Source organism: Zingiber officinale, chromosome 4A (assembly GCF_018446385.1).
Source record: "Zingiber officinale cultivar Zhangliang chromosome 4A, Zo_v1.1, whole genome shotgun sequence".
In the NCBI taxonomy this organism is placed as follows: Eukaryota; Viridiplantae; Streptophyta; class Magnoliopsida; order Zingiberales; family Zingiberaceae; genus Zingiber; species Zingiber officinale.
In genome coordinates, this window is record NC_055992.1 from 4238739 (window position 1) to 4266179 (window position 27441).

Sequence of the window (27441 nt, forward strand, 5' to 3'; positions counted from 1 at the left end):
GTCGGGGCTCAAGGGGCCTCTGTTGTTGTGAAGGGTGTTTGCTACGACAATCCGATTGGGTTCACTCGGGCTGTAGGATTTCCAGGGTCTTATTTACACAGTTGCTAAGATCATGAATCGTTAGTGCGGCGGCTGGTTAATAATTTACTGGTTAACCAACTAAGCTCTGTATAAGATTTAACTGTACCTGGGCTATTCAAATAAACTATCTCAATATCGACGAATATTAGCGTTAGAAGAAAGGAACAAAGCTTAAATGCTGTTTAGCAGCAGTTTAGTAATTTAGAGATTGATCATATGGAAACTAATCCAATTCAGAAATGTTCATATATACAAAAAAAGAGTAAAGTAATTAAGCAGTCGCCGGAACTTTCTTGGGCCACAGCGAACGATATCAAAGAAAAGGCTGGAGGTTAAATATATTTGCATTAACAAAAAAAAACACTTTTCTTTGTCAATTTGTGTTGAATTTAGGCCATTAAACGAAAGTATTTTCTTCAACTATATATGATATACAAATTAAAAGTTGATATTACTTATTCCAAACAGTCTGGTAGTATGGTTTCATGGTAAATTACTTCTCCTTTGAAAGTATGATGATGTTTTGTGAATGATGATGTTTTGGAAAAATTGTCACTTAGGTGAAAGGATGTTTTCTGGATTAATATGCAAGTACAAAGCACTGTATTATATGTTATTCTGTAAAGTTCTGTCAGTGTAAATTATCTAGTTTCTTTATCTAGCTTTTGTTCCACTATTGGGTTTGTTTTTCTAATAATTACTCGTGCAACAAAATACTGAGCAAGAAGCTGTAGATCTTATAATCAGGTAAAGTAGAAAAAGTTAACTACTTCATTATGCTTTCATCTTAGTATTTGTATATTTGATTTGTCTTCTTTGAACCAGCTTCAAGTCAAAAAGCCAGATCCTCTAGATAGCTGTTAAAAATAAGGTATTATTTGGTTTGTCAGTGATCTTAATATTTGGTAATTGATGCTCACGACAGAGTTCCAACGCTGCATGATTACCTTGTTCAAGCAGATTGCTCGCTGCCTCAGTTGCAAGTTCCACAACTCTTCTTTCTTATGATGATCTTGTTCTTGCAGATTTGTGTTTCCTCTGTGGACCCTTTGGCATTTCCTTCTGCAGTGGAAGCAGGTGCCCAAATGGTTAGGATGCGATGAACTTGACTGGTTTCGATCGGATTGTCTGTCATACCAAACATTAAAATCCTTGTGCTAAATGCAGGTGGAAATTGGAAATTATGATTCTTTCTACGAGATGGGAATTCAGTTTTCCCCTGAACAGGTATATGAATCATGATCGTACTTTTCCTTGCAGTTCCTCGAGTATTTTCAGCTATTTCTATCTCGTCACTATTCTGTGGTGCCATTGTCAGATTCTAAAGCTCACTAGAGAAACTAGAAGGATTCTTCCATCCATTACACTGTCTGTAACCGTGCCACACATGCTTAGTCTCCCTGATCAGGTAGCTCATTTATTTCCTCGTAAACTGAGATTTGTCACTAACACAATCTCTCGTTGTTTTTTGTTCAATTTAAAAAGGTGAAGCTAGCAGAGTTGCTGGAACAGGAAGGTGCTGATATAATCCAAACTGAAGGAGGGAAATACTCAAGTCCATCAAAACCTGGTGTCCTTGGTTTGATCGAGAAGGTAACAACAGTACGAATAAGAAATCTTAGCACACTTGTGATGAAAAATGTGATATTTTTCCTCTTTAAAATGTAGGCCACACCAACGCTAGCAGCTGCATACTCCATTTCCCGAGCAGTTCAGATTCCAGTTATGTGCTCATCTGGATTAAGCGCTGTCACTGCACCTATGGCTTTAACAGCAGGAGCAGCTGGTGTGGTATGCGTTCTTTTGCTTTCTAATCTAATCATTATCTGCTACTAGTGAAAGAAATATAGACTCTTTCAGATTCTCTTGTGTTCTTGATTATCTGCTACTACTTCATTGTCAGAAGTAGTTGAACACTAACACTTGGACGCCAACATTTTTGAGTTGGCGCCTAGATTTGACCATCTAACAGACACGGCTAAAGGATCAACTTCTATGAACACCCTTAATAACTTATACAGATATTTGTGAACAATTAGGTTGGTGGCTATCATTTATCCTCCCTTTTTGTTGTTTTTTTCCATGTACCCAATGCAGCTTTCATTTCAAAGGTTCCAAGCTGATGAACAAGGATGGGTGGACACAATCAAGTCAGTGCGATTTGGAGGAGTTGTCAGGATTAGTACCATGGATTGGCTTGGGCAATCTCAATATTTGCGTCAAACTGTCTTCTGGCCTTCCCTATCATCTTCAGTATCTGAGGTATACTTTGCACATTTACCGTGAATTTTCCTTATTGAGCTTGGGCTAGTGACGGTTACGAATGTATTTTATTTCAAGAACCGTATAAGCAAGTGTTCGTGCATCTAGTTTTATAACAATGCACTTCGTATCTTTGATCTAAAAAGCTTCTGAAACAAGTCATCTTCTCCAAGCATGCCCTGGTCAACATGCTAGTCACCTACTGGAGTCATTTCCTCGATGGCACGGATGAATACCTGAAATCCATCCTCTACTCCACCATTCTTTGCCACTCCTCAAGCCGAAACAACTGCAAAGGTAGAGTCAACATCAAGTATTACATTGTGCCTGGCTACAAGAAGACCGGGGCCGCAAAATCCAATAAAGACAGGTCAAACATCAAGTAGCATTTTGTAACTTATTCCTCTTAGGTTATATGCTTGGTTAATATATATGCTTAGAACTTGTAAAGACAGGTCAAACATTAATATGCTTGGTTAATATATCCATCTACAGCACTCCTTTTCTACTCCCCTGCTTTGTTCCTTTCTGTTTGATCTTTTGTCTACTTCTCTAACCGGGCTTCTAGCTACCCCTTTTGTGTTTCTGGTTTCTCTCTTTTGAATCTTTATGGACAGATCGAGCAGAATATTCGTGCTTGGCAGTGTAGATCGAACTGCATATGCGAAAGGCATCAGAATCAAGGAAGGGAGCGGAGGGTTTCCCAAAGTTCCTTTGATTTCTCCAATTCTCCTCATGGCAGGTTTATCAATCTGCCCCTTTCTCTTCTACTTGTTCCGTAATTTCTGTGTAAAAGGTTTAATGAATTATTTCCGATTTTTTAAGATTTAAATTTTATGTTGTATATATATCACAATATCACACGAGGCTTAATGATCACAATTTTTTTTTTGAAAGCAACGGATAGGGAGATCCACCGGTAATATGTATCCTACTATATATCCAGTTATGAATTGATCATTGCTTTTGTAATGTGTTCCTCCTCAGTTTATTGAAAATTGAAATTGCCGTCTATGGGTGAATTATGTATGTCGACGAGCTTATATATCGCATGGTTATTGTGCAATGCCACAGAGATTTATCTCTTTGGAGCCTGCATCACTTCTTTGAAGCTTCTGAATGGTAAGGACCTGCTCTTTGTTCAATCTGATATGTTGTGTTTTTAATGGACATAAACAGATCAGGTTCTGATAGTTCTTGTTCATTGTTATCTCTTCACATCTTTTATAATTTCTTTCTGATGTAGCTCAGCATCTAAATTTCAGGGATTAGCACAGAACTAATGCCAATTTTTTTATTTTGATGCAGTGTTTAAAGAGCTTGAGTAGAAGTTGGCCCTAAAGAAAACTTGTCAGTTACGATATAAACACACTTACGGTATGAATTACATGTATATATAACATTGACATATTATTTAGTACGAGATTTACATGTATGAAAGTTTTCATACAAAATTTCTTGATTGCCTACAACCCCAGGTGTGCTGATGACAAGTTGAAGAAGATGGCTCTAAGAGTGATAGCTGAAAGCCTTTCAGAAGAAGAGATTGCTGGACTTAAAGAAGCAATTCCATGCGATGGACACCAACAACAGCGGTTAGTCAATGATGAGGTTTTGTAAAACTTGTGTGTTTGAAAAATTATTGTCATGAAGTTAAGGATAACTTGTATGATACAAATTTAATTTGTGGATCAATATGTATACATTTTGTTTGTATAATATAAAGTTTTATTTATTTGTTAAATAGTCTTATTATAAAAATGATTGTGGTTGTGGATATTCAATTATATGTAAATTTTGAGTATTTTTATAATTTTGAGTATTTGGACAACGCTTAAAAAACAATGTTTTTTAAATAAAAGACAACGTTTTTAAGTAATAAAAGACAACGCTTAAAAAACAATGTCTTTGAGACCAACCACAACGCTTTTAAAGCGTTGTCTTTGATATGTGCATTTTTACAACAGCATCTTTAACAACGCTTTTTAAGAACGAATAGACAACGCTTAAAAAGCGTTGTCTTTGTGACCAACCACAACGCTTTTAAAGCGTTGTCTTTGATATGTGCATTTTTACAACAGCATCTATAACAACGCTTTTTAAGAACGAAAAGACAACGCTTAAAAAGCGTTGTCTTTGTGACCAACCACAACGCTTTTAAAGCGTTGTCTTTGATATGACTTTCTACAACACCATCTACAACATCACTTTTTAAGTACATACGACAACGCCAAAAAAGCGTTGTTGTTTAGCTTTTTTCTTGTAGTGTTGGCCTGCTTGTATACTGGACCTCCCTTTTGGCTGCCTCCTTTATTCCATCGCTTTCTCTTGTTATCTTTGTCCTTCCAGTGCTGCTTACTTGTATGGGGTTTCTGACTCCCTGCTGTCTTGTCCTCTATCTTGACTGGCTTGAATTGCTTTTGTTGTACCTTGATGTTGTTTAGATAGTGCTCAGCGACTAATGCCCTACTGACCAGCTCTTCACCAGTCTATGGTCGGTGAGTTCCACTACTCACGTTAAGTGTCATTTCTAGCCTCAGCATTCGGAGCATCAGTCTAACTCGTTCTTTCTCTGTACTTACTAGCTCTGGGCAGAGACGAGCTAGTTTGTTGAATCTCTTGACTGCTTCTTCTACTGGTAGGTCACCCTGTCTAAATTCTATAAACTCCTCATAATGTTTATTAGTGATCCGTTGACGGAAGAATTCTTCATAAAAATCTGTCTCGAAGTCAACCCAGCTCATCTGATTAATTGCTCTCTTGCTCTTAACTCTCTCTCACCACATACGAGCATCTCCAGATAGGCAGAAAGAGACACACTTGACCTTCTCGACTTCTGGCTAGTCAAGAAGCTCCATGGTGCTCTCCAGTGTCTTGAACCAAGCTTGAGCATCCCAGGGCTCAGTCGTGCCTAAGAAACTTTCTAGCTTCAGCTTCAGCCACTGTATCAGATATGCTTCTTATCTTCTAGGTGCTGTGGCGACTTCCAAGGCAGCTGATGGAACTTCAGTCACCACTGGGGTCTCCACATTGATAGTTGGAGGAGTGGGAGGGACTATCTGCCGATTAGTCATCAGATTAACAATCACTTGTTGTTGCTCTGCCACTTGTCTCTGGAGTTGAGCAACAATTTCAGAGAGATTTGGATCAGTTGTTATGGGCTCTTCGTTCTCCTGTGCTCGGTCTTCAGTACGAGCGGTACGGGGACGTCCTCTTCTTAACATCTAGTTATGTAGAGAGAGAAAACTAAGCAAAATTCCTAACTTTAAACATTTATGAGTAAGCACTTCTAAACACCTCACTATTCTGCACATATAATCAAATATTTCTAAGGATTTCTCTATACTACAAATAATAAAGGAAAAGCATAAAAGAAAGTATAAATACATTCTTACTTGAAGACGTCAAGGCTGATGTTGATGTGTGTGTGATGCTGGTAAATGGGGACTGCTCTGATACCAACTTGTAACGACCCCACCCTCCTCCCTACTAGTCTGTGAGGGTGGGACGTTACTGTACTATTAACTTTTCTTAACTAGAGTTACTCACATGTAAACATCAATACTTAAAACTCTCAAAAATGAGAAACATTCAATTAGTAACAACTGAAACATAATTAACTCATCTTGTCATTCTACTCAAGCATATGTTCACAACTAAAGTATATCAATCAGTATATGCATGTAACAGTGATACAACTCAATTAGCAAAACTAATGTGCATAGCAATTAGAAGGAAGAATTCTAAAACATAAAATATTCAATAAGAAAATCCAGCAACATGAAAGAATATAATAGTTCCAACATTCTGAATACAAAATCTTAATGAATTTTTAAACTAAATCCCAAGGCTTCCATAGTCCAGACATCACACATCCATCCACATCTCCTTGTCGCCTTCCTTCACTATAACTTTTCCTTTCCTTTATCTGCAGTAAGAGGAAAATGCAACTATAAGCAGAAATGCTTAGTAAGCGCTATCTAACTTACAAAACTCGAATATGCATGTGAATAGGAAGAAATCTAAAAACTGAATGCTTTAAAAAAAATACTACACATGCTCATCTAATAATAAAGGAATCAAACATATTGAAATGCTAAACATGTATAGCTGCTCATCTAATAGTAAATAATAGTAAGCAAAACTAAACAACATGCTGGCATAAAAGAAAACTAAACTTGCTGATTTGTAAACTAATGTGAAACTTATTTCACTTGTTCAAAAACTTATACTTTTATACTTCAAAATAATAATAATCTCTTGGGCCCAGGCTTAGTACCATTGTGCGCTCCCTAATAGAAACTGAGATAGCAAGCCACCAGTCCTACGAGGGTAAAGACCTTGGTCTTACCAGGGTCGAGACCTCGGAAACGGTCACCTGGATTTGTTTAACGACAACCTCGGAAGTCGGATACTAGCCTTTCTCAAATAAAATACTTGTTACTTGTTAATACTTATAATAAAAGACTGCCTCATACAAAACTGTAATGCTTTAATGGATTCTAAAACTGCATGCAAAGCTTAACAAAAATCTGCATACAAGCTTAACAAAAATCTGCATACAAGCTTAACAAAATCTACATACAAGCTTAACAAAAATCTGCATACAAGCTTAACAAAATCTACATACAAGCTTAACAAAAATCTGCATACAAGCTTAACAAAATCTGCCGAATTCTCCTAAGACTAGGTTGTTCATGCCCATTTCGCAGCACAAACTAAACCAACACAATAAAACCCCAAGGCTGTTCGTGCCACTTTTGCAGCACATTCAAGTTAAGCTTGCTGAATTTTTTTTTTACAAAACAAACCTATGTAAACTTGTTCAAAACTTATATCTTTACAGAACAACAAAAACCAAATCCTGTTGAAGCTATCTGCAGTACCACGGCAAGGAAGCAAAAGAAACCAACATGCAACTAGTAAGGAAAATTGCTACTGGAAACCTAAACCCATAATTGTTCTTCATGCTCAGTGCCACGGCAACAAGAAAAACCGAAGATTGCTAGATTTCATATGAACCGATCATGCTCATCAAGGTCACAAACAACTCTAATTCAAAAACTGAAATACTAAATTCAAAGTCTGAAGAAACAACCACATGCTAAACAAACAATCTATTTCCTTTCTTTGAGATTCACGGCAGCAAGCTACAAAACACCAACCTTTACATCATGCTTCGAAATCAAAAAGAAACAAGGTCCGAAACTACTCCTATCGCAGGTGAGAAAGCAACCTACCTTCGTTCTTGGACTTACAACCGAAGAAGAAGGCTTCTAGGGTTTCGGATAACTTGAAATCTCGGCCCCTTCCTCGTGCCAACAGGTTCTCCTCGACGAGAGGATCGTGATGGCGTGGAAGACTCTCGGATTTGGGTCCTTGGCCGGTCGCCGGAGAGAAGCCCTAGCTCCTTCTCCGTTTCCGCCCAAGAGAAGCCGCCGCCCCAAGGGAGGAGAAGAGAAAGGGTTTAGGTCACGGGCAATTAACCCTAAGTTCTTCTCTTAACTTATCCCTTTTAATACCTAAACATTTCTGTTATCAACTACTACGTAAATTATTTACTCTCTTTCTTTAATCAGCACGGTCCTGCTGGGTTCTTGGTCAGCTGAGACAACTTAAGGCTTTCCTTAACCGGAGGTCTCCGGTTCGAACCTCGGCTCAATCTCTTTATTTTTGCAACTTGTTTTCTTTTGGTAAAAATACCAAACGAATTTCGAAAATTACATAAAAATACTTTAAAATTTTCTAAAATTCTATAGAATATTTCTAAAGCATTTCTAAATATTTTCAAGCACTATTAGGACTCGAAATGAAAAAATTTGGATTGTTACAGTTTAATTATAAACCACTTCAAGAAAATCATTAATTTACAATGGCCGAATACGTTGCTAATCGTTCACTAAAAGAATTTAGCAACACATTTAGTTTGTCGCTCTGATTTTGGTCCCTATTAACGACTGAGATTTCAATATAGTCATTAATTTAGCGAACGAAATAAACTCAATCATTAAATTTTAACAACTTAAATTTTAAATTGGGTCAATATATTAACGTATTAATGTTTAATATTTAACGATCAAATTTAAATTCGATTGCTAAATTAGCAATCAAATATATATTTGGTCGCTAAATTAACATACTAATGTTTAAATTCAGTTGCAAAATTGGCTAAATTTTAATGTTTAAATTAGCACGACAGCAGTTAATAATTAATCAGTAACATAAATTTTAAATCCTCTTTATTTTTTACAATAATACACCATCACAAAAATATTAGTAAAACATCCAAATCTATACCATTACAGTATAACACCAATAAATTTAATTTTTAGTAACACATCTAAATCATCAATTTTAAAATATAATTATTTATTCAAAAATATTTATAACCAAAACACAACATATATAACCTATATTAATCAATAGCTCTCGGAATCAGACCATGTCGACTTGAAAAATCATGCATGAAGCCCAAAAGGATAACCTAATGAATAAGACAACATAAAATGAAACATGAAATCTTGTCATCTTGACTAGATAGTCTATTGCCACCTAGATCTGATCTTCCATCGGTTATTTTATTATCATGATCCGAGCTCTTATTCTTAATTCTCCGTCCTTTACGATTACATGAAGAACTCGAACAACTCCTAATCTAATAATACACAATATACAACCTTCGCCTAAAAACCAATGTTGTATAGAGAGTTTTTTTTTTTTTGTTTTCATCAATAATCTCATAATACATATCATTTATAATATTATATGATGGAATTTGTGGCTCTCCTCTCTCTATAATAACCTGAGACGTCTGTCCAATTCTAACAGTCAAATCGTCCTTTGTAAAAGATAATATTATTATTATTTAATATATAAATAATAAGATTAGCCATTGCTAAATGTGAGAAAATAAAATTTAGATATTTAACTCTATGGCTTGTGACTGAGCATCGATAAAAATATCATCCTTTCATCTATACATATTGTGAATCATTGTAAAGTATGTTTGTACATAAGCAAATTTATTTATAAATTAAAATAAGTTCATTGATAATTATAAGAAGTACTTGTATAAATTTATTAAAAACTCACCAATAATTCAGCCATATACTTTGGGACTCTCGTACCTGGTTAGTAATAAGTATGTTTATTATTTCGAGGAATGTCTGAATTTTATTGCCATTTTTCTACCATGGAAATTTATTCCAAGCATTTCAAACCTCATTTGGTATATAAGATGAGATGACTTTATCTTCTTCTTTCTCATCTTATACAATAATTCCTTGTATTATTTTTGATAATACAAGTTTCATGTTACTTTAAATTTGACCTCGTATCTTAGCTCTCAAATATATTTTTTCTAGAATAATATTGAGAAAAAAAAATTAGTATAAGGGGATATTATACATTATCAATAATATTCAAATTATTAAAAAAAAAGTTCACTATAATAAAATTCTGTAATGTCTTGATCTATATGCTTTCATGTATCATAAGAAGCACATTGATTCTTTAAATTTTTGAGTGATGCATGTTGATACATGACCATTCCAAGTAAAAGTATATGAAAAAAAATCTTTAATATTTTAAAATAATTAAAAAAAGACTATATGAATATGGATTAGTAACAACATCGAGTATTTACCAACATATAATGAAAATACTTATCATCAATGATTTTCAGTCTATTCTAGCCATTACGATCTGACATAATTATATTTGTAAAATACTATTATAACACATATATATGTTCATGCTGCAGTTGTAAAACTTTAAAAGGAGGCACATAAACTTAAAGTAAACTCTGTACGATTGTAAATCGCAAGAGGGAGGGAGTTGAATAACATGAGTCATTTTTTTCACTTTTTCATAAAAATATGAGAGAGAGTAACGGAAAAGAATTACAAAAAGAACATGGCTAACACAAATTTCTTTTACTTATCTCAGAGTATTCGATGACTTCTATTCCAAGGCTCACACACACTCAGTGCTTTCATTAGACAATCCACTATAAGCGTGAATAATTACAACGACATAAAATATTAAAGTGCAAGTAAGTAATACAAATATACTGATGACTTTGTGTTAAGCTTGGGTGTAGTCGTCGGAGTGGTGTTTCAACGTCGTAGAGAGCTTTTTGGAACAGTGATTGAGTATGAAAGTTGTAGCAATTGATTGTTTGAAGCTATTAATCGAAATTGCTTTTATAGGCATTTCTAGGTGCTTAGACTACTCTCGGGTGCCTGGATTGAGGCCTATCCGATCATGCTTCATTGTAGAATTATTCACCTTCGGGCGCCTGGACCACTCCCGGAAGCATGGATTGCCGACGTGGTTACACCTCAACAAAGCTATATCTAGTAGCTTTTATCCATTCCTTGGTATTTGGACCACCCCGAATACCTGGAAGCTGACGTGCGGCGGTCGATCAGAGTGAGTAGTTGGGTTTCAGGCCAATTTAGGCGCCTAGATCCACTCGGGCGCCCGAACCTCCAGGCACTTAAACCCTTCCCGGGCGCCTGAAAGTCCTTTTTTCAATTTTCAATTTCTTGCACCACAGAGTCAACACAATAAGTATAATATGAAAAAAAAAAATATATTGATAGTTTCGGAACTGTCTGGTCTTGACCTTAGATTTTGCTAAAACTCTAGGTCAGATCGATGTCCACTGTTCCCTCAACCGGAAACACGTCCTCACTAGATCTCTCCTTCAATTGCTTACCTCACTTACCCTTTACAAACTTACTTAACCTCGATCTCTTAACCCACCAGGTTTTCCTGCTAGATGACCCACATGGACTTTAGTCAATTATCAAGTCCCGTAAACTCAACTAGACTTTTTGCTAGATATCAACCTATTTGGTTTTCATATGCCAGTTATCAAGTCCTTCATACCTAATTGGACTTCAGCTTAGTGTCAAGTTCCATTAAGTCTTTTAATTCTATACACTTGGTAAATAAGTTAGATCATAAGTCTTATTTTAATCTTTGTCATACATCAAAATCTGAATTTGCTTATTAGTATAAATTATACCAACAAACTCATCTTTTATGCAAAAGAAGAAAAAGTTCCAAACAAAGTATTGAGACAGCTTTTATTTCACCCTCTAGTGGCAAAAGGTGAAGTTTTCATCTTAGCGACCCATCCAAGACGATCTTACATGCTCTGGAAGAGAGTCCGAGTGACCTTCTTAGATAGGGCACGAGCTAGACTTTTATTTTACCCTCGTACATGCATATAAAAGTTGGAAGATTTTGGAAAATAACCTAACTTCGAGTGAACTTTTCACCAATGATATGGTGGTGAATACAACACTACATGAGGTATTTTGATACAGCACCGTATTGTTTGTTTGAAATATAACAACACGACAGTTGATAATATTGGTTTTTTCGATTTAATCGAATTAAAAGTTTTAAAATTGAAACCAAATCAAATTATTCAAAATAAGTCTCACCATGGTGTTAGATTTTGAAGCATCATCGTGATGTTGATTTTCAAAATCCAACACTATCGGCATCATCGTACCAATTGGGTCCATGTCAATTAACATAAAGTATCAAACTTTAAAAATATTATGAGTACTGCTAATAATACATTCATGCTGATAGCTGAGGGCACATGAATATTCTTAGGTATTGCATGAACCTATTTGACTTGGAATGTGTTCAATTAGAGCATCTTAAGTTTATAGATGAGTTTTGATTAAAACTTATTGATGGATCTAGAGAATTTGAATTGCTATAAAGTTATCATATAATCAAAGAGGATAGTGTTAGGAAGTTATTTATGTTGTCTATTTTTTGGTTGTGAGATCCCTACTATAAGTTATGGGTGTATATCAAATTGATAAAAATATCTAAAACTTAAAAAAAAAAAAATCTTCTAAGCACTGCTATTAATGCATTTAGGGATGACAATGGGTCCAGATTCGGACGGATTTGGCCAAAGATCCGATAGACTCGTCATATTTAAAATATATTTATTTTAATATTAAAATATTATAAAATAAAATTTTAATTTAAATATTAATTATTAAATAGAAAAAACTTATAATTATATTAATAAACTATATATATATATAAAAGTCCGGGGAGGGTCCGATTAAACCCAGGACATGCCTTGGACCCATCTTAGACTCGTTTAGATGGGTCTAAACCCATCCTGCCATGACAGATTTATTATAGGGCTGGATTTGAATCCGCCTCGTTGTCATCCCTAAATGCGTTCAAGCTGATAGCTCAGGGCACATGAGGACCCCTAGGCATTGCATGAACCTACGTGACTTGGAATGTATCTAATCAGAGAGCATCCTAAGTTTATTAATGAATTTTAGCTAAAATTTATTGATGGACCTAAATGATTTAGATTTTAATAAAATTGACATGTAATAGAAGAGGTTAGTGCATGGAAGATATTTATGTTGTATATTCATGCTATGAGATCTCTACTATTAGTTATGAGTTCACGATTATTAATGTCTTTAAAAAAGATATATTCATTACTTTAATGACTTCAATTATGGCAAAAAAAAAAGAAAAAAGATGAATACGTTCGCCCCCAGTGTCCCCGTCAATTTGTCTCAGGGTCAATACGGAGAAGATAAATCACGGGCGGCTACTAGCCTTTGGAACAGTGACTATCACATAAGGGAGGTATTTACCTCGGCTTTGGCGAGATTTGAACTCCAGACCTCATTATGACAACACCTTCTACATTAACTACTAGATCCATATGAGGAGACCTACTTTAACGCCTTCAAGCTGATAGCTCTGTGTACCTATAGAATCCATCAATGAATTTTCAACCATAAAATTTAATCATCATTATAATTTGTCATGAATTTTTAGACTCCATCAAAATATTTATCAATTATAAATTTATTTATTAACTTTCTGTACATCCCAGTTTTATTCATATTTATTGCAACTGAGAAATAAAATTACAATATTATTTAAAGTGTGAAGATAAACATATATATTGTTAATTAAAATTTAAGCTTAATTAAATCATTAAAATTTACTTAATGATAAAGGTATTAAAAAGAATCTACATATTAATCCAAAAAACCCATATTAAAAAATTCTAACAATTTATATTAAAAAAATTAAATAACGATCATAGTTATAAACATCTTAACATCTTAAAAGAAAGAACAACAACAATAGTTAAAGTAATTATATACCAAAAGCCAGTGCATAATTATAGTTGGAGAAATGATATTCAAAAACAGGGGCTGATCCAGAGGAAGCATGTCGTCCCCTTTTACCGACAGTGAAACCTTTAATATTATGGGATTTTATCGATGAAGATAAAGAATACAATCCTTTATTTCATATAAAAATTATCTAATTCATATTTAAATTTCTAGATCTGTCACTGAATCAAACAATCTTACGAAACAATCTTACGAAAGCTACGTATAAGACTCTAATGCTAAATTGTTTGCTAATGTTGACACTTATCAACTTTTTTTTTCTAGAAAAGTTGAATGGTGAAATCATGATTAAGAAATTAACCTCAAAAACCCAATTTTATATATTTTATTTGGAATATTTAAAGTACCTATCCCATTTTTCATTATCTATCTGGGCGTCTATTTATATGGCTTTAGCAAATGCCTTCGCAACGGCAGTGATTGAGCAATGGCTGCCACGCGCATCGATTCCTACCTCTGGGGCGGCGCAGCCGCCCTCTTGGTCGTCCTTCACCTCCTCCTCAGCCGGTGGTTCCTCCGCAAGCCCCGGTCGCGCCTCCCGCTTCCGCCTGGGCCTCGCGGCGTGCCCGTGCTCGGGGCCCTCCCCCTCGTCGGCTCAAGCGCTCACTCGAACCTCGCCCGGCTCGCCGCCCGCTACGGCCCCATCATGTCGCTCCGCCTCGGCTCCCACCTCTGCGTCGTCGCGTCCGACGCCTCCTCCGCCCGCGCCTTCCTCAAGACCGCCGACGCGCAGTTCGCCCACCGCCCCGACCCCATCAGCGCCCGCGACGTCAGCTACCAGCGCCAGAACCTGGTCATGTCCGACGCCACCCCGACGTGGAAGCACATGCGCAAGATGTGCAGCCTCCACCTGCTCGGAGGCAGGGCCCTCGCCGACTGGGCCCCCACGCGCCGCGCAGAGTTCCGCCGCCTCGTCGACGCCCTCCGCCGCCTCCACGACGCCGGCCAGCCCGTCCCCATCTTCAACCTGCTCCTCTACACCCTCGCCAACGTAATGGGGACTATCTCCGTCGGCAGCAGGGTCTTCGACGACCACGGTGACGAGTCCAACAAGTTCAAGGACGTGCTCTCCGACCTGCTCACCGGCGGAGCGCAGTTCAACGTCAGCGACTTTTTCCCCTCGATTGCGTGGATGGACCTGCAGGTACCCATCGATAACAATCCGTGGGATCGCACTAAATCGCATTGAAATTGTATCCCCAATCAAAAATCCACTCCATGATCCGTAGGGTATTCAAGCGAAGATGTTCAAAGTGTCCAAGAGATTAGATGCCCTGGTGACGAGGTTGTTCGAGGAGCACCAAAGAACAAGGGAGAGTCGCCGTGGCGCCCCCGACTTCGTCGACAAAGTGATGGCCAACAAGGTGTCGGAGGACGGCGCCACTATCTCCGACGTCAACGTCAGAGCCCTCATTTTCGTAAGTCTTCTTCGTACGAAGAGAATAGACTAATTACTTTTTTTTTTTTTTTTTTTTTTTTTTTTTTTTTTTGGCTCAGCGCAAAATTTTTTGTTAAAGATTAAAAAAATAGACAGCAATGCAAACGAAATAATAATCGTGTTCAAATTTTCTGTCCTCAAATTTCTCTGTCCCTGTATTTTTTTGTCGATCGGATGGATCAGATTATATCTCAAGAATGTCTTGCATATCATGAGGATACTGCACACATTTTAAAAATGTCATGCATATCACGAGGATATTGTACATATCTTAAGGATGTCATGATGTCTTGAGATGTAATCCGATCTATCCGATTGACAAGGAACACGGGGACATAGAAATATGAGGATAGAAGATTTGAACTAATAATAATCTTGGATCTTGCATGACTTGTTGACAGCTGGCACTGACACGTCATCGACCATAGTGGAATGGACCCTCGCAGAGATGCTGACGAACCCGGCGATCCTCCGCCGCCTGCAGGGCGAGACGGAGTCGGTGGTGGGGCGCGACCGCCTGCTCGAGGAGTCCGACATCCCCAATCTGCCTTACCTGCAGGCGGTGTGCAAGGAGGCGCTGCGCCTGCACCCGCCGACGCCGCTGATGCTGCCCCACTTCAGCCACGAGGACTGCGAGGTGGGCGGGTTCTTCATCCCCAAGCACACGCGGCTTCTGGTCAACGTGTGGGCCATCGGCCGCGACCCCGCCGTGTGGGAGAACCCGCTGACCTTCGACCCCGACCGGTTCCTCCCCGGCGGGAAAGGCGCGCGGTACGACCCTCTGGGCAACGACGGCAATTTCGGGTTCATCCCCTTCGGGGTGGGCCGGCGGTCGTGCGCCGCCAAGCTGCTGGGGATGCTGTTCGTGCAGTACCTGGTGGGCACGCTGGCCCACGCCTTCGACTGGAAGCTGCCGGAGGGGGAGGAGGATATCGACATGGAGGCAAAGCCGGCCTGGTGCTCCCTAAGGCCGTGCCCCTCAAGGCCTTCGCCCGCCCGCGCTTGTCTCCGGCGGCGTATGCTTGAACACGGAGCAGAATTCCGGCGACCGTTAATAATAATAATAATATAATAATAATACATCAGGTCAGGACGGACGTCAGATAGATTCGATAGATAATTTTATTGTTGGATAAACAATAAAGGTGTTAAAGTCCGGGTCTTGATCCATAAGAAATGGATCGTGTTATATGTGCTCCGACACTGTAAATGGATCGGGTTATTTGGAAGAACGTAAAATAAAATTGTAAGCTATTATTAAAGTTAGCGAAATGTCCGTTCACCTTATTTCTTTTTCTTTGTCGGCCCATTTCTCGTCGAATAGAAAATGAAAGGAGGCGTCTATACTATTGTTTTTTAGCCATATATTAATTATTTGATTAATGAAGAGATTATTCCATTATGTGGCTGTAATATTAATTAATCAAATTAAATGTCCGTGCAGCCAATTTGATTAGTGACAGCACTTCATGCATTATTATTAGACCGTCCTGAAAGAACTAATTAATTAAAATTTGATTAATGACAGCACTTCACTTGCTAGTCATTAGATCATTATGAAGAGAGACTAATTAATTAAAAGGCATACCCCTTAAAAGTGGTGCTTGGAATGTTTTTTTTCTCAACTCATTCAATACTCAATTTAATAGTAAATTGAGTTTAAGGGCTTTGAAAGCTTGTACCGCAGGGCAGGACGTAGTTGAGTTGATACTTAATGCAGAGGATCCATTTTTATTATTATTATTATTATTATTATTATTATTATTATTATTATTTTAGCATTTAAGATATTTTTTGTGTTTTAAGTATTTTTGATAATTTATATTTTTATATATTTTTTAAATTTGAATAAGTTTAAAAATTTTAGAATTGAGTGTCAATTAATAAATATATATATTTGTAGAATTTCTTTTATTTCAAATCTATATATTAAGATTTATTTCTTTCAATTGGATATGAAGTCTATATAAATATATATTTAATTATTTAAAAAATTATCCTAGGTTATTAAATAATATTTTCTATTATTTTTTTGAAAAAATTTGAGGACAATATTATTTCTTCTTACCTTCCCCTCAAACACTCCCTTCTCGTCACAGCTAACAAGTTTTGATTAAGAAAGTCGAGCATCAGATCCAATGTAAAGTCATCGTAGTCATGATTGTAATTGTGTCAAATAGCATTCGGTTGAGGAAGCCTCGCATCATGATCATATCGCACAAAACGAGATTAATGATTTACAAAGGCTAGTCATAGATTTAGCCTAGCGTGTAGCGGCAACAACACTAAATCTTAAAAATTATGAGATCTCAAATCGTAGATCTGAGTCTACATTTGAGAACCCTTATCACCAACGAATTACATACCAAAAACGTCATAGTATGAAGGAGCATTATGGAGGCCTGAGTTTTCCAAATAATCTACCCATATTTTCTAATACGTTACCGATAGAGAGCTTTGTTGATTGGATCAACGAAGTGGAAAAGATTTTCTATTATGATTTATGAAGAAGTTCTTAATCAGGTGAAAGTAAAATTGGTTATCTTCAAACTTATAAGTCTAGCATGAGCATAGTGGGAGCACTTATGACGATTACGAGACCGAAAAGGCAAGACTAAGATTAAGGATTGGGAGAAAATGAAAGGTCACTTTCTTCCTTTTGGTTTTACTCAAATTTTGTTATAGGGATGATTTGGATGTATTTGAAGATGATTTGGAAGAAGAATTTGACCTAGAAAAAGTTGATGAACCTAACACACTATAAGTTGCAGAAGATGTTATAATTGAAGAGGAATCATGATCTCATTGAAGATGAGATCGAGACAATTAATGGCCCAGTTTAGAAGATGATGAGGAAATGTATGAAGTAATAGAAATAACTCTTTATTTTTTTTGGATCCAACACGAGAGAGAGAGAGAGATGCAGGAAGTGGTGATTAGCTCAGGGACGCTATGCCTCCTCCTCCACCAGCAGCGAGTTCTTTTGCGGCATCCTCTTCTACTGCTCCAACAAATGCAACCAGCATTGATTAGCATGGTAGCATACAGGGTTCCAAGCTTAGGCCTTTATCTCGTGTTGGCCCCCAACCGCCTCGAACTTCAATGAGGACAAGTGCTTCTGGCTCTGCTGTATCTTTTCTTATTTTCTCCTCAAATATCATATTCTCATCAATCTCTAGAATAATCGCTATTTTATCCGTTGTCAATACTCGAGTGATAGACTTACATCAATGGACAAAGGTACGAGTCACCGTTGTGACAAATAATTCTCCCACTAAAAGGGTTGTTCAATACTTTATTTATCTCCTTTCATCTCATTATAGGACAAATGATAAAAGGGCCTTCAGTGTGAGAGTTGTCATATTTTGCATCAAAGGCTAATTTGAAAGTTCATGCTCCAGGGGCTCTGGTGCAACGATAGCACTCTAGCAATTAATCAGACACATAAGATTCACATCTCAATTACATCGTATCATAAGACATTTTTCTTGAATAGGATCACAAACCTAAAGTTGTTGGCCGCTCCAGATGAATAATCGTGAGCACTTACCGATTAACTCAGTTGGTAAAATATGAGTCAATTCGTCTATCTCAGGATTAATCAAATTTTAAGATCTAAATACCTTATATTAAAAAAAAAAACTTCAAAAGTTCATGCCCTAAGGTTTGGGGCGATGGTGGGAGACAAAATGCATTTCTCAAGCACCAATGGTTTAATTAAATACCGGTGAAGTTGGGGTGCCCTGTCAACATCTGGAGGATTGTAACATCTGGAAGGCTCCTATAATTTTAAGACGCAGGTGATTTCGGTTTTCCTCGTGCTGTTAAATGGACCCGCATGATAGCCCTCTAGCCAGCTTCTTAAGTAGCGGTCTTATCCTCGCAGCCACATCCCACTTGGGAGGCGGATATGACTCGGGTTTGGTTTAATTTCTAAAATTTAACGACTGAATTTAAAATTTTAATGCTAAAAATTAATGATCAATTTGATTTTTGTCCCTAACCGATAGGGTCGTTAAATTCTATTAGCAACCAATTAGAAAATCATCCTAAATTGATGATTTTAAAGTAGTAGTTTAGCAAACTTTACTGCTTAATCATATAACATTTTATTGATGGCATAGCCATTAACCGCTCTTATTAAGAAACCGAATACTTTGTTCTATTAGATTGATATATGCGAGGTGGTGACAATTCGTGTTACATATATTCATTAGGAACTATGCGTCGGGAAAGGTTTTTTTATTTTTATTTTTATTTTTAAATCTAAGTATTCATGGAGATGACCGATTTGATTCTACGAAAATTTTTTATCGATCATCAAAATAAATCAAGAAATACTTATGAAGGCTTATTCGGATGATCAATATTTTTAAATCCACTTTTCATTGAAAAACAATCTTCTATATATCACAGTTAAAATTTAATTCTTAAATCTCTTAATTATTTATTAGAGGATCTAACCATCCTGCTGTCATGGGAAGAGAAGCTCTTTCATATTTATAGATTGGTGATCATATTAAATGCTTCACCTATCTTTGTTGTCCCTCATTTTTTTTTTTTTGCATCATATTGTAAATGCTATCTTTTAGCATTTCATATCTTTATTTCGCTTGTTTGTTTGTTTGTCTTTGCATTTTGCTAAAAAAGGTTTTACCATGTCTATGTCAAGGATTCGTAAAGCCAAAGTTAAGGCAAAAGAAATACATATAGGAATGAGGTGTCTGCTATTACAGTATTGTTTACAAATTTTCATTTTAGATTTCTCGAAGTTCTGCAAGTCATTGAGAGAGTAATAACATTTGAATTAAAAAATTAGTTTTATTTGTGGAGAGACTTAAAGCGGATATTCTTAAGACGCCAGCAGTGCAGCCAGTTCGGCCAACCTTCTGGTGGTCTTAGCATAGTGGAAAACAGAGTGTCAAGTTTGAATCAGGATGCCATCTGATTGTTGATTAACGACTTATCCGAGTCATGAAGTACCAAGCCGTCCGACTGTCAAGCTGCTGAGTCAGGATGAACTCTCCTAAGTAGATTCTGAGTATTACGAGTCGGGAAGCAAATCACCCGAGCAGATGCTAGTGCGAGTTGGGATGAGTTCTCCCGAGTAAATTTCGAGTCGGAACGCAAGTCACCTGAATCATTGCCGAGTGCAACCAAATAGAGAACAACAGATGCAGAGTACTTAGAAAGTGATGCGGCGATGGGGGAGGCTTACCTGACACGGGATCAATTGTCAGAGTGGAGGTTAAAGTCAAGGTGGTCAACATCCAGGTGCCAGAAGGCGAAATGGGGGATAATGACAATGGCCGATCAGGCACTCAGGGCCCGACCAGCGGAAGACATATTTGAGCAGACCACTTGTCTGGCTCGGAATGACTCGTAAGACAGTCGATGCTCAATACGAAGTAGCAGGACGTCGAGAGAGATTGGATAGTTTGGTCCGAACGGGAAAGGACATGTTACTACACAGTCATCACACGGAAGAACCACCTGAGGTTGTTAGAGCGAAGAGGTCCCAATCGGGCGGTTAGCTCGCTCGGCCAAGCAGCGGGACCTGGCCACGGACGAAGCGGAGTTCCGACCGAGTGACTACCCCGCTCAGCCCAGCAACGGGACCACTGTAGTATTTTTCGACATTCTTTTGGAATGTAGTGTCGTTAACACGAGACATGGTCGATAAGCGGATTGTACGGCGGAATCTTCTACTGTTTTGTCAGGGATATGCATGCCCTGTTAAGGTATGGTGTCAGAGGTACTTAACTAACAGGTTCTTTCATACGACATATTAGAGAGTGTACCCATGCCTCAAGAAACGTGCACGTCGATCACTAGGGCTTTATATAAAGAGGGGTCCATTACCGACAGAGGTACGCATTATGCTTGAATTCTACTGTTGCTATGTTGCTCTGTTTTTCTCCACATTCCAATGACTGACTTGAGCGTCGGAGAGTTAATGCCGAGGACCCCTTTCATGGCCTGACATTGACGTCATTTGTTTTGCAGAGCGGAGCGAAGTCTACGTCCGGTCAGCGAAGCCTCCACCTCCCAGCTTTCCAGCTTTACGCTTTCGGACAAGATCAGAAAATAACCCTGAGTCAATGTCATAGTCAAGTCGAGAATGAGATCGCCCAACTGCTTAAATCGAGAATAATCATGCTGAGGTCTGCGTATGATGCATGTTCTTAAAATAGATTCAGCGGTGCTTCAAGGTTATGTGGATCGTTTGTTTTTCAGGATCCAATGATAAACCTCTAATTTCCAACAAGTATTGGTGGTCGCAACAAATTAAGATAGTACCCAAATGCTATCATAAATATTTTGCCGAGCAGAAGATGAATAATGAGAGGATGAAGTGAGGGGGAACACAATCGAATGAAGATTTTCTTCTTTGCTATAGCTTTCGCTTATTTTCTTTCTCAAGATCTTGTCTCCTTGTATAAGAGCACACTCCCATACTATGTTAAAGGACCAAGTAATGGTTATTGAACGCCTATGACAACCATCAACTATCAATGATGGATTATTACTATCGGGAGATTATAAAATCATCATTAACTTTTAAATAATGCTTCTGTTACCTTACTTGAGTAGTATCTAAAAATGATTTTCGTGACAAAATATTTATTGTTCAATTTGAGTAAATTTTATCTCGATCAATTCGACATTCAACACACACGAGTCATGTTCGTACATAAGTCAGATATATATATATATATATATATATATATATATATATATATATATATATATTAAAATCTCATCCATTCGTTATGAAAATTTTTTTCCTCTCCACCTCCGCTCGTTTTTTCATTCACATATATCCAATGCTATCAAACAGTTGTTTGCCCCTCATTTGATTGCCTGGCGTAATCATCTGTATATATAAAAAATAAATCTTTCTTTTTCAACGACCTAAATTATAAGCACCAACAAAGATCTTATTGAACCTGCATCAGCCACCTCGTGGTCGACCAAAGTAATCCACACACTTGTCAACTGTCTCATTTATTACTTGATTAATTAAAAATGTAACTTGATCATATAGATTTTATACCTTCCTAACCTCCTTGATTATATAGCTATATTTTTTAGTCAAATCTAACAAAAAAACAGAGGAAAAAAAAAATCAAAGTCAATGAGTTATATAGATCAATCCAAGAGAAATGAAGGGTAAAAAAAAAGTTGTTGAGATCTATTGAAACAACTATTTCAAGTCAAAAGTACTTGTTATTTAATCCTCATTTTTCCATATATATATATATATATATATATATATATATATATATATATATATATATATATATATATATATATATATATATATATATATATATTCGCACGAGTGTTATTTTAAGAATAAGTGTCTGCGGTGGTTGAAGTGTAGCTTTCGAACTACTTGGCTCGACTTGAATTAACTCGACATGTTGCGTAGATTCGTCTTGTCTGTGCAATTAGCGTCTGATTACTTGTAGCCAAGAGAGTTCTTGAGCGCGTGCCAACTAGTTCATTCCAAGATTGATTTAAATGAATAAAAAAAGGGTCGGACAATGATGGCTAAATAAAATCTTGATAAATAATTTAAATTTAATGAGTCATGAAAGTTACGCGAATCAATAAAAATTTCGAACCTTGCTAAAACCGGTCTGCATACCCTTTGAAGTTAAAAAAGAAATTAGTAAAATCTAGATGAGGATATTAAATCGCTTTACAAGTGTTTATAAACAATTACAAACAATCATGAATTTTGATTAGAAATAAGAACACTTCAAATTTTATTTCATGCATACTGAATTTGCTAATACGAGAGAAAATTACTAATGAAATTGCAATCAAAATGGAGTGCGAAAACACGGTGATCCGGTCAAAATCTGCCAAAGTTACTCTGCTATTTTAATTAAGTTGGATACATGTCAGGTCCTTCTATCGGGTTGGTTCCTATCAAGTCAGTAGTTGTCGAGAGATACGGTTGTTGAGCTAAGTAATATAGGGATACCATTAAGTTGCATGATATAGAAAAAATTATGAATTTAAAAAAATATAAGATATCTAGTAGAGCTCAAAAGTAAAATAATGAAAGCTTAAATCGAAAGTGAATATTATCTTGTTATTATGGAGGTATATGAATTCTTTTTGGACATAACAAATGATATTAAAATCATGATCTAAACTAGATACTTTATGGGATGACCTTGAACGAAGTTGTTGGAGGCTCAGAACATATCAGGATGACCGAATGCTTGTAGAAAAGTCCAAACTATAAGAGTAATGGTAGTTCTTCATTTGAGGGGAGGATTGTTATAGATACAATCAAATCCCATGGTTAAATTTCTAGTGGATACAACAAACAACACAATGACTCTAGTGATGGTCGGCGACGACGAGGATTGGCTAAAGGAAACAAAGAAATGGAAATAGTAATTTCAATGTTATATGGTAACTTGTGTTAAAAAAGGCACTAGGTAGTAGACGGGTGGTTGCCCGTCGCCTAGCTCCTAGGCACCTAGGCGAAGTTTTTTATTTTGGGAAAACCTTGCTGGATTGATGAGCTGAACCGCGTTGAATCGATTAGCTGATCGATTTGGAAGGGTTCTGCCTGTCGCAACTTATAGAATTCTTCTGAATCGATCACTTCATCGATTCAACACGCCGAATCGATCAGCTGATTGATTCAGTAGGATTCTATTTGACGCAAAATCCTGTCAAATTGATTAATTGATTGATTCGACAGGATTCTGCGACAATGCATAATCATGAAGGTTTCTATTTCTTGTGAAATTCATGTGGATCAATTGACCAATCGATTAGAAGTGTTTAATCAATTAATCAATCGATTCAATAATCTCTTTTAAAAAACAATCCAACGCCCCACGTCTAAGCGGCGCCCAACCACCTAGACGACCACCTAATACAGCAACGTCTACTGGCATGGCCATGGCAAAAGATGAGGCGACGGACAGTGGCACCATTCAGGCGGTATCTTTTAGAACACATATTATAATATTGATGTTGTCACCGTTACGTTTATATAGGGATTAAAGAGGTGTCAGGACCCCGTACGAACATACATCTTTTCTCTTCATCTAAGGAGCATCCGAACTCGAGTAGTTTGATTTGAGTCTGATCTTAGGTCTAGCTAGTTGGACTCAACTCGACTTTGAGTAGGCTGATTTGATCCAAGTTTGGAAGATTTCATCCAAGTCTGATTGTGAGTCAGTTGATTTGATTTGATCCGAGTTTAGCCATGAGTAAACTGATATGACTCGAGCTCGGCCATGAATTTACTGATTTGACTCAAGTTTGATCATGCCCAGCTTTGTAGGCTTGATTTTCTTCGTCCTCCCAAACTGATCGCCATCGACGCTGCTTTATTTTTCATTTTAAACCTTAAAATATATGTAATCAGGAAACAGACCGATTGCAGATTTCACACTTATCCGAGATTTTTTCTAGAAAAAAATTCAATGATGAATTAATGATTTAGAAATTAAACTAAACCTACTCAAAAATCCATTTCTATATATTTTATTTGGAATATTTGAAGTATTTGAATTGTTCCATTAACGCCCATTCAAAATTCAATTAGTCAACAATTGCATTAATCGATGAATTATTATTTTTTTAAATTATCTTTTTAGGTGTCTATTTATAGGGCCATAGCTGATGCCTTCACAGCGGCACCAATTGAAGCAATGGCTACTGCCAGCATGGACTCCTACCTTTGGGGCGGCGCCGCCCTCTTACTCGCCCTCCACCTCCTCCTCCGCCGGTGGCTCCTCCGCAAGCCCCGGCCACGCCCCCCGCTGCCGCCGGGGCCTCGCGGCCTTCCCGTGCTCGGCGCGCTCCCCCTCGTCGGCGCAAGCGCGCACTCGAACTTCGCCCGGATGGCCGCCCGCTACGGCCCCATCATTTCGCTCCGCCTCGGCTCCCACCTCTGCGTCGTCGCCAACGACGCCTCCACCGCCCGAGCCTTCCTCAAGACCGCCGACGCCCAGTTCTCCCACCGCCCCGACCCCATCAGCGCCCGCGACGTCAGCTACCAGCGCCAGAACCTGGTCATGTCCGACAACACCCCGACGTGGAAGCACATGCGCAAGATGTGCAGCCTGCACCTTCTCGGCGGCAAGGCCCTCGCCGACTGGGCCCCCACTCGCCGCGCCGAGTTCCGCCGCCTCGTCGACGCCCTCCGCCGCCTCCACGACGCCGGCCAGCCCGTCCCCCTCTTCGACCTGCTCCTCTACACCCTCGCCAACGTGGTGGGGACCATCGCCGTCGGCGGCAGGGTCTTCGAAGACCACGGCGACGAGTCCAACAAGTTCAAGGACGTGCTCTCCGACATGCTCACCGGCGGGGGGCAGTTCAACGTCGGCGACTTTTTACCCTCGATTGCGTGGATGGACCTTCAGGTACCGATCTATAACAATCCGTGGGATCGCACTAAATCGAATTGAAATTGTGTTACCAACTTCGATCATGATCCGTAGGGTATTCAAGCGAAGATGCTCAGCGCGCACAAGAGATTTGATGCCATGGTGTCTAGGCAGTTCGAGGAGCACCAAAGGACAAGGGAGAGTCGCCGTGGGGCTCCGGACTTCATCGACAAAGTGATGGCTAACAAGGTGTCGGAGGACGGCACCGCCATCTCCGACATCAACGTCAGAGCCCTCATCTGCGTAAGTTTTCTTCATAAGAAGAAAAAGGGTAAAAATTAAAATAGACAAAAAAAAAAAAATACAAATCAACGTAAAAGCACTTCACTTAGAGCAAGATCGTATCTACATCATAATTAAATATTTCAAGGAACTTTATGTTTACGTGGGATTGTATGAATTATCCCAAGTTAAATGTTACCTGATTAATCATTAAATATCTCACTCTCTTACATATCTCCCTTATTAAATATCCTAAATTTTATCATTATTTTTTTTTTAATTTTATTTAGAAAAACAAAGATATACCCCATGATTTCAAATTCCTTGTACACTATCCTCTTTGAATAAGGGACATCTGAGAGAAATATAGAGGCACTGAATGGACAAATACGCTGGTAACAGTTAGGGATTATAACCGTGCAGGACTTGTTTACTGCGGGCACTGACACATCATCGATCGTGGTGGAATGGATCTTCGCGGAGATGCTGAAGAACCCGGCGATCCTCCGCCGCCTGCAGGCCGAGACGGAGGCGGTGGTGGGGCGCGACCGCCTGCTCGACGAATCCGACATCCCCAAGCTACCATACCTGCAGGCGGTGTGCAAGGAGGGGCTGCGCCTGCACCCGTCGACGCCGCTGATGCTGCCCCACTTCAGCCACGAGGACTCCGAGGTGGCCGGCTTCTTCATCCCCAAGCACACGCGCCTGCTGGTCAACGTGTGGGCCATCGGCCGCGACCCCGCCGTGTGGGAGAACCCGCTGGCCTTCGACCCCGACCGATTCCTCCCAGGCGGGAAGGGAGAGCGGTACGACCCTCTGGGCAGAGACGGCAACTTCGGGTTCATCCCCTTCGGGGTTGGCCGTCGGTCGTGCGTCGGTAAGCTGGTTGGGATGCTGTTCGTTCAGTGCTTGGTGGGCATGCTGGCGCACGCCTTCGACTGGGAGCTTCCGGAGGGGGAGGAGGAGATCGACATGGAGGCAAAGCCAGGGTTCGCGCTCCCCAAGTCCGTGCCGCTCAAGGCCTTCGCCCGCCCACGCTTGTCGCCTGCGGCGTATGTTTGAACACTGAACGGAATTCCGACGACCGTTAATTTCTCGGCATAATGTATAATAATAGAAATATATATATCTATATAGATATATAATATATATATTCAAGAATGACATGTTTAAGATTCGCTTGATATTTATTTTTATTGTTCCCGAAGTTTAAGCTTGTGAGTTGTTATGTTATTTAAAGGGAGGAATGCTGTGGTTGGATTACTGCAACAAAATTAGCTATTAAGTACATCCACATCAGATATTCTAAATATACATTTTACTTTAAATTTTACATTTTACCTAAAAAATTTCTTGCATCAGATACCTTACTAATTCCTTAAATTTAGATTTTATGAACAGTAACTCTCTAAATTTAGGGAATGAAAACGCTACCTTAAATATTAAAATATTATTCTCATGTTTCTTTCTCTCTCTCTCTCCAAGGTTTGCAATATTATTCTCATCGTTTCTTTTTCTCTCTCTCCAAGGTTTGTCGTTTCTCTCAACGCCAACGCCGATTTCTTCTTCTTACTCAGGTTTGCCATTTCTTCTTCTCTCCATTTCTTCTTCTCTGCCAAAGGTTTGCCGTTTCTTCTTCTCTCAAAACCTATTTCTTCTTCTCGCTCAGATTTGTCATTTCTTCTTCTCTGCTCAAAGGTTTGTCTTTTGTTCTTCTCTCAACGTCTGCTTCTTCTTCTCTCAACCCTCGTTTTTTAAAACCTCTCACACTTTATTTTCTCTGGATTTT

At 38.4% G+C, this 27441-nt stretch overlaps 2 protein-coding genes and 1 pseudogene across 2 annotated transcripts; all 3 read left to right on the forward strand.

The window, feature by feature from the left end:
* Positions 1-1085: 1085 nt before the first annotated feature.
* On the forward strand, positions 1086-1917 carry LOC121969116 (uncharacterized protein ycf23-like). The gene is made up of 5 exons (XM_042519038.1): positions 1086-1169; positions 1249-1308; positions 1400-1489; positions 1567-1674; positions 1750-1917. The coding sequence occupies exons 1-5, from the start codon at positions 1086-1088 to the stop codon at positions 1915-1917; spliced, it is 510 nt and encodes a 169-aa protein (XP_042374972.1).
* Positions 1918-13989: 12072 nt separating this feature from the next.
* Positions 13990-16039, forward strand: LOC121969117 (annotated as a pseudogene).
* Positions 16040-24680: 8641 nt separating this feature from the next.
* LOC121969329 (flavonoid 3',5'-hydroxylase 1-like) lies at positions 24681-26889 on the forward strand. Its single transcript, XM_042519364.1, has 3 exons — positions 24681-25406; positions 25485-25673; positions 26076-26889. The coding sequence occupies exons 1-3, from the start codon at positions 24693-24695 to the stop codon at positions 26712-26714; spliced, it is 1542 nt and encodes a 513-aa protein (XP_042375298.1). The 5' UTR covers positions 24681-24692; the 3' UTR covers positions 26715-26889.
* The last annotated feature ends 552 nt before the right edge of the window (positions 26890-27441 follow it).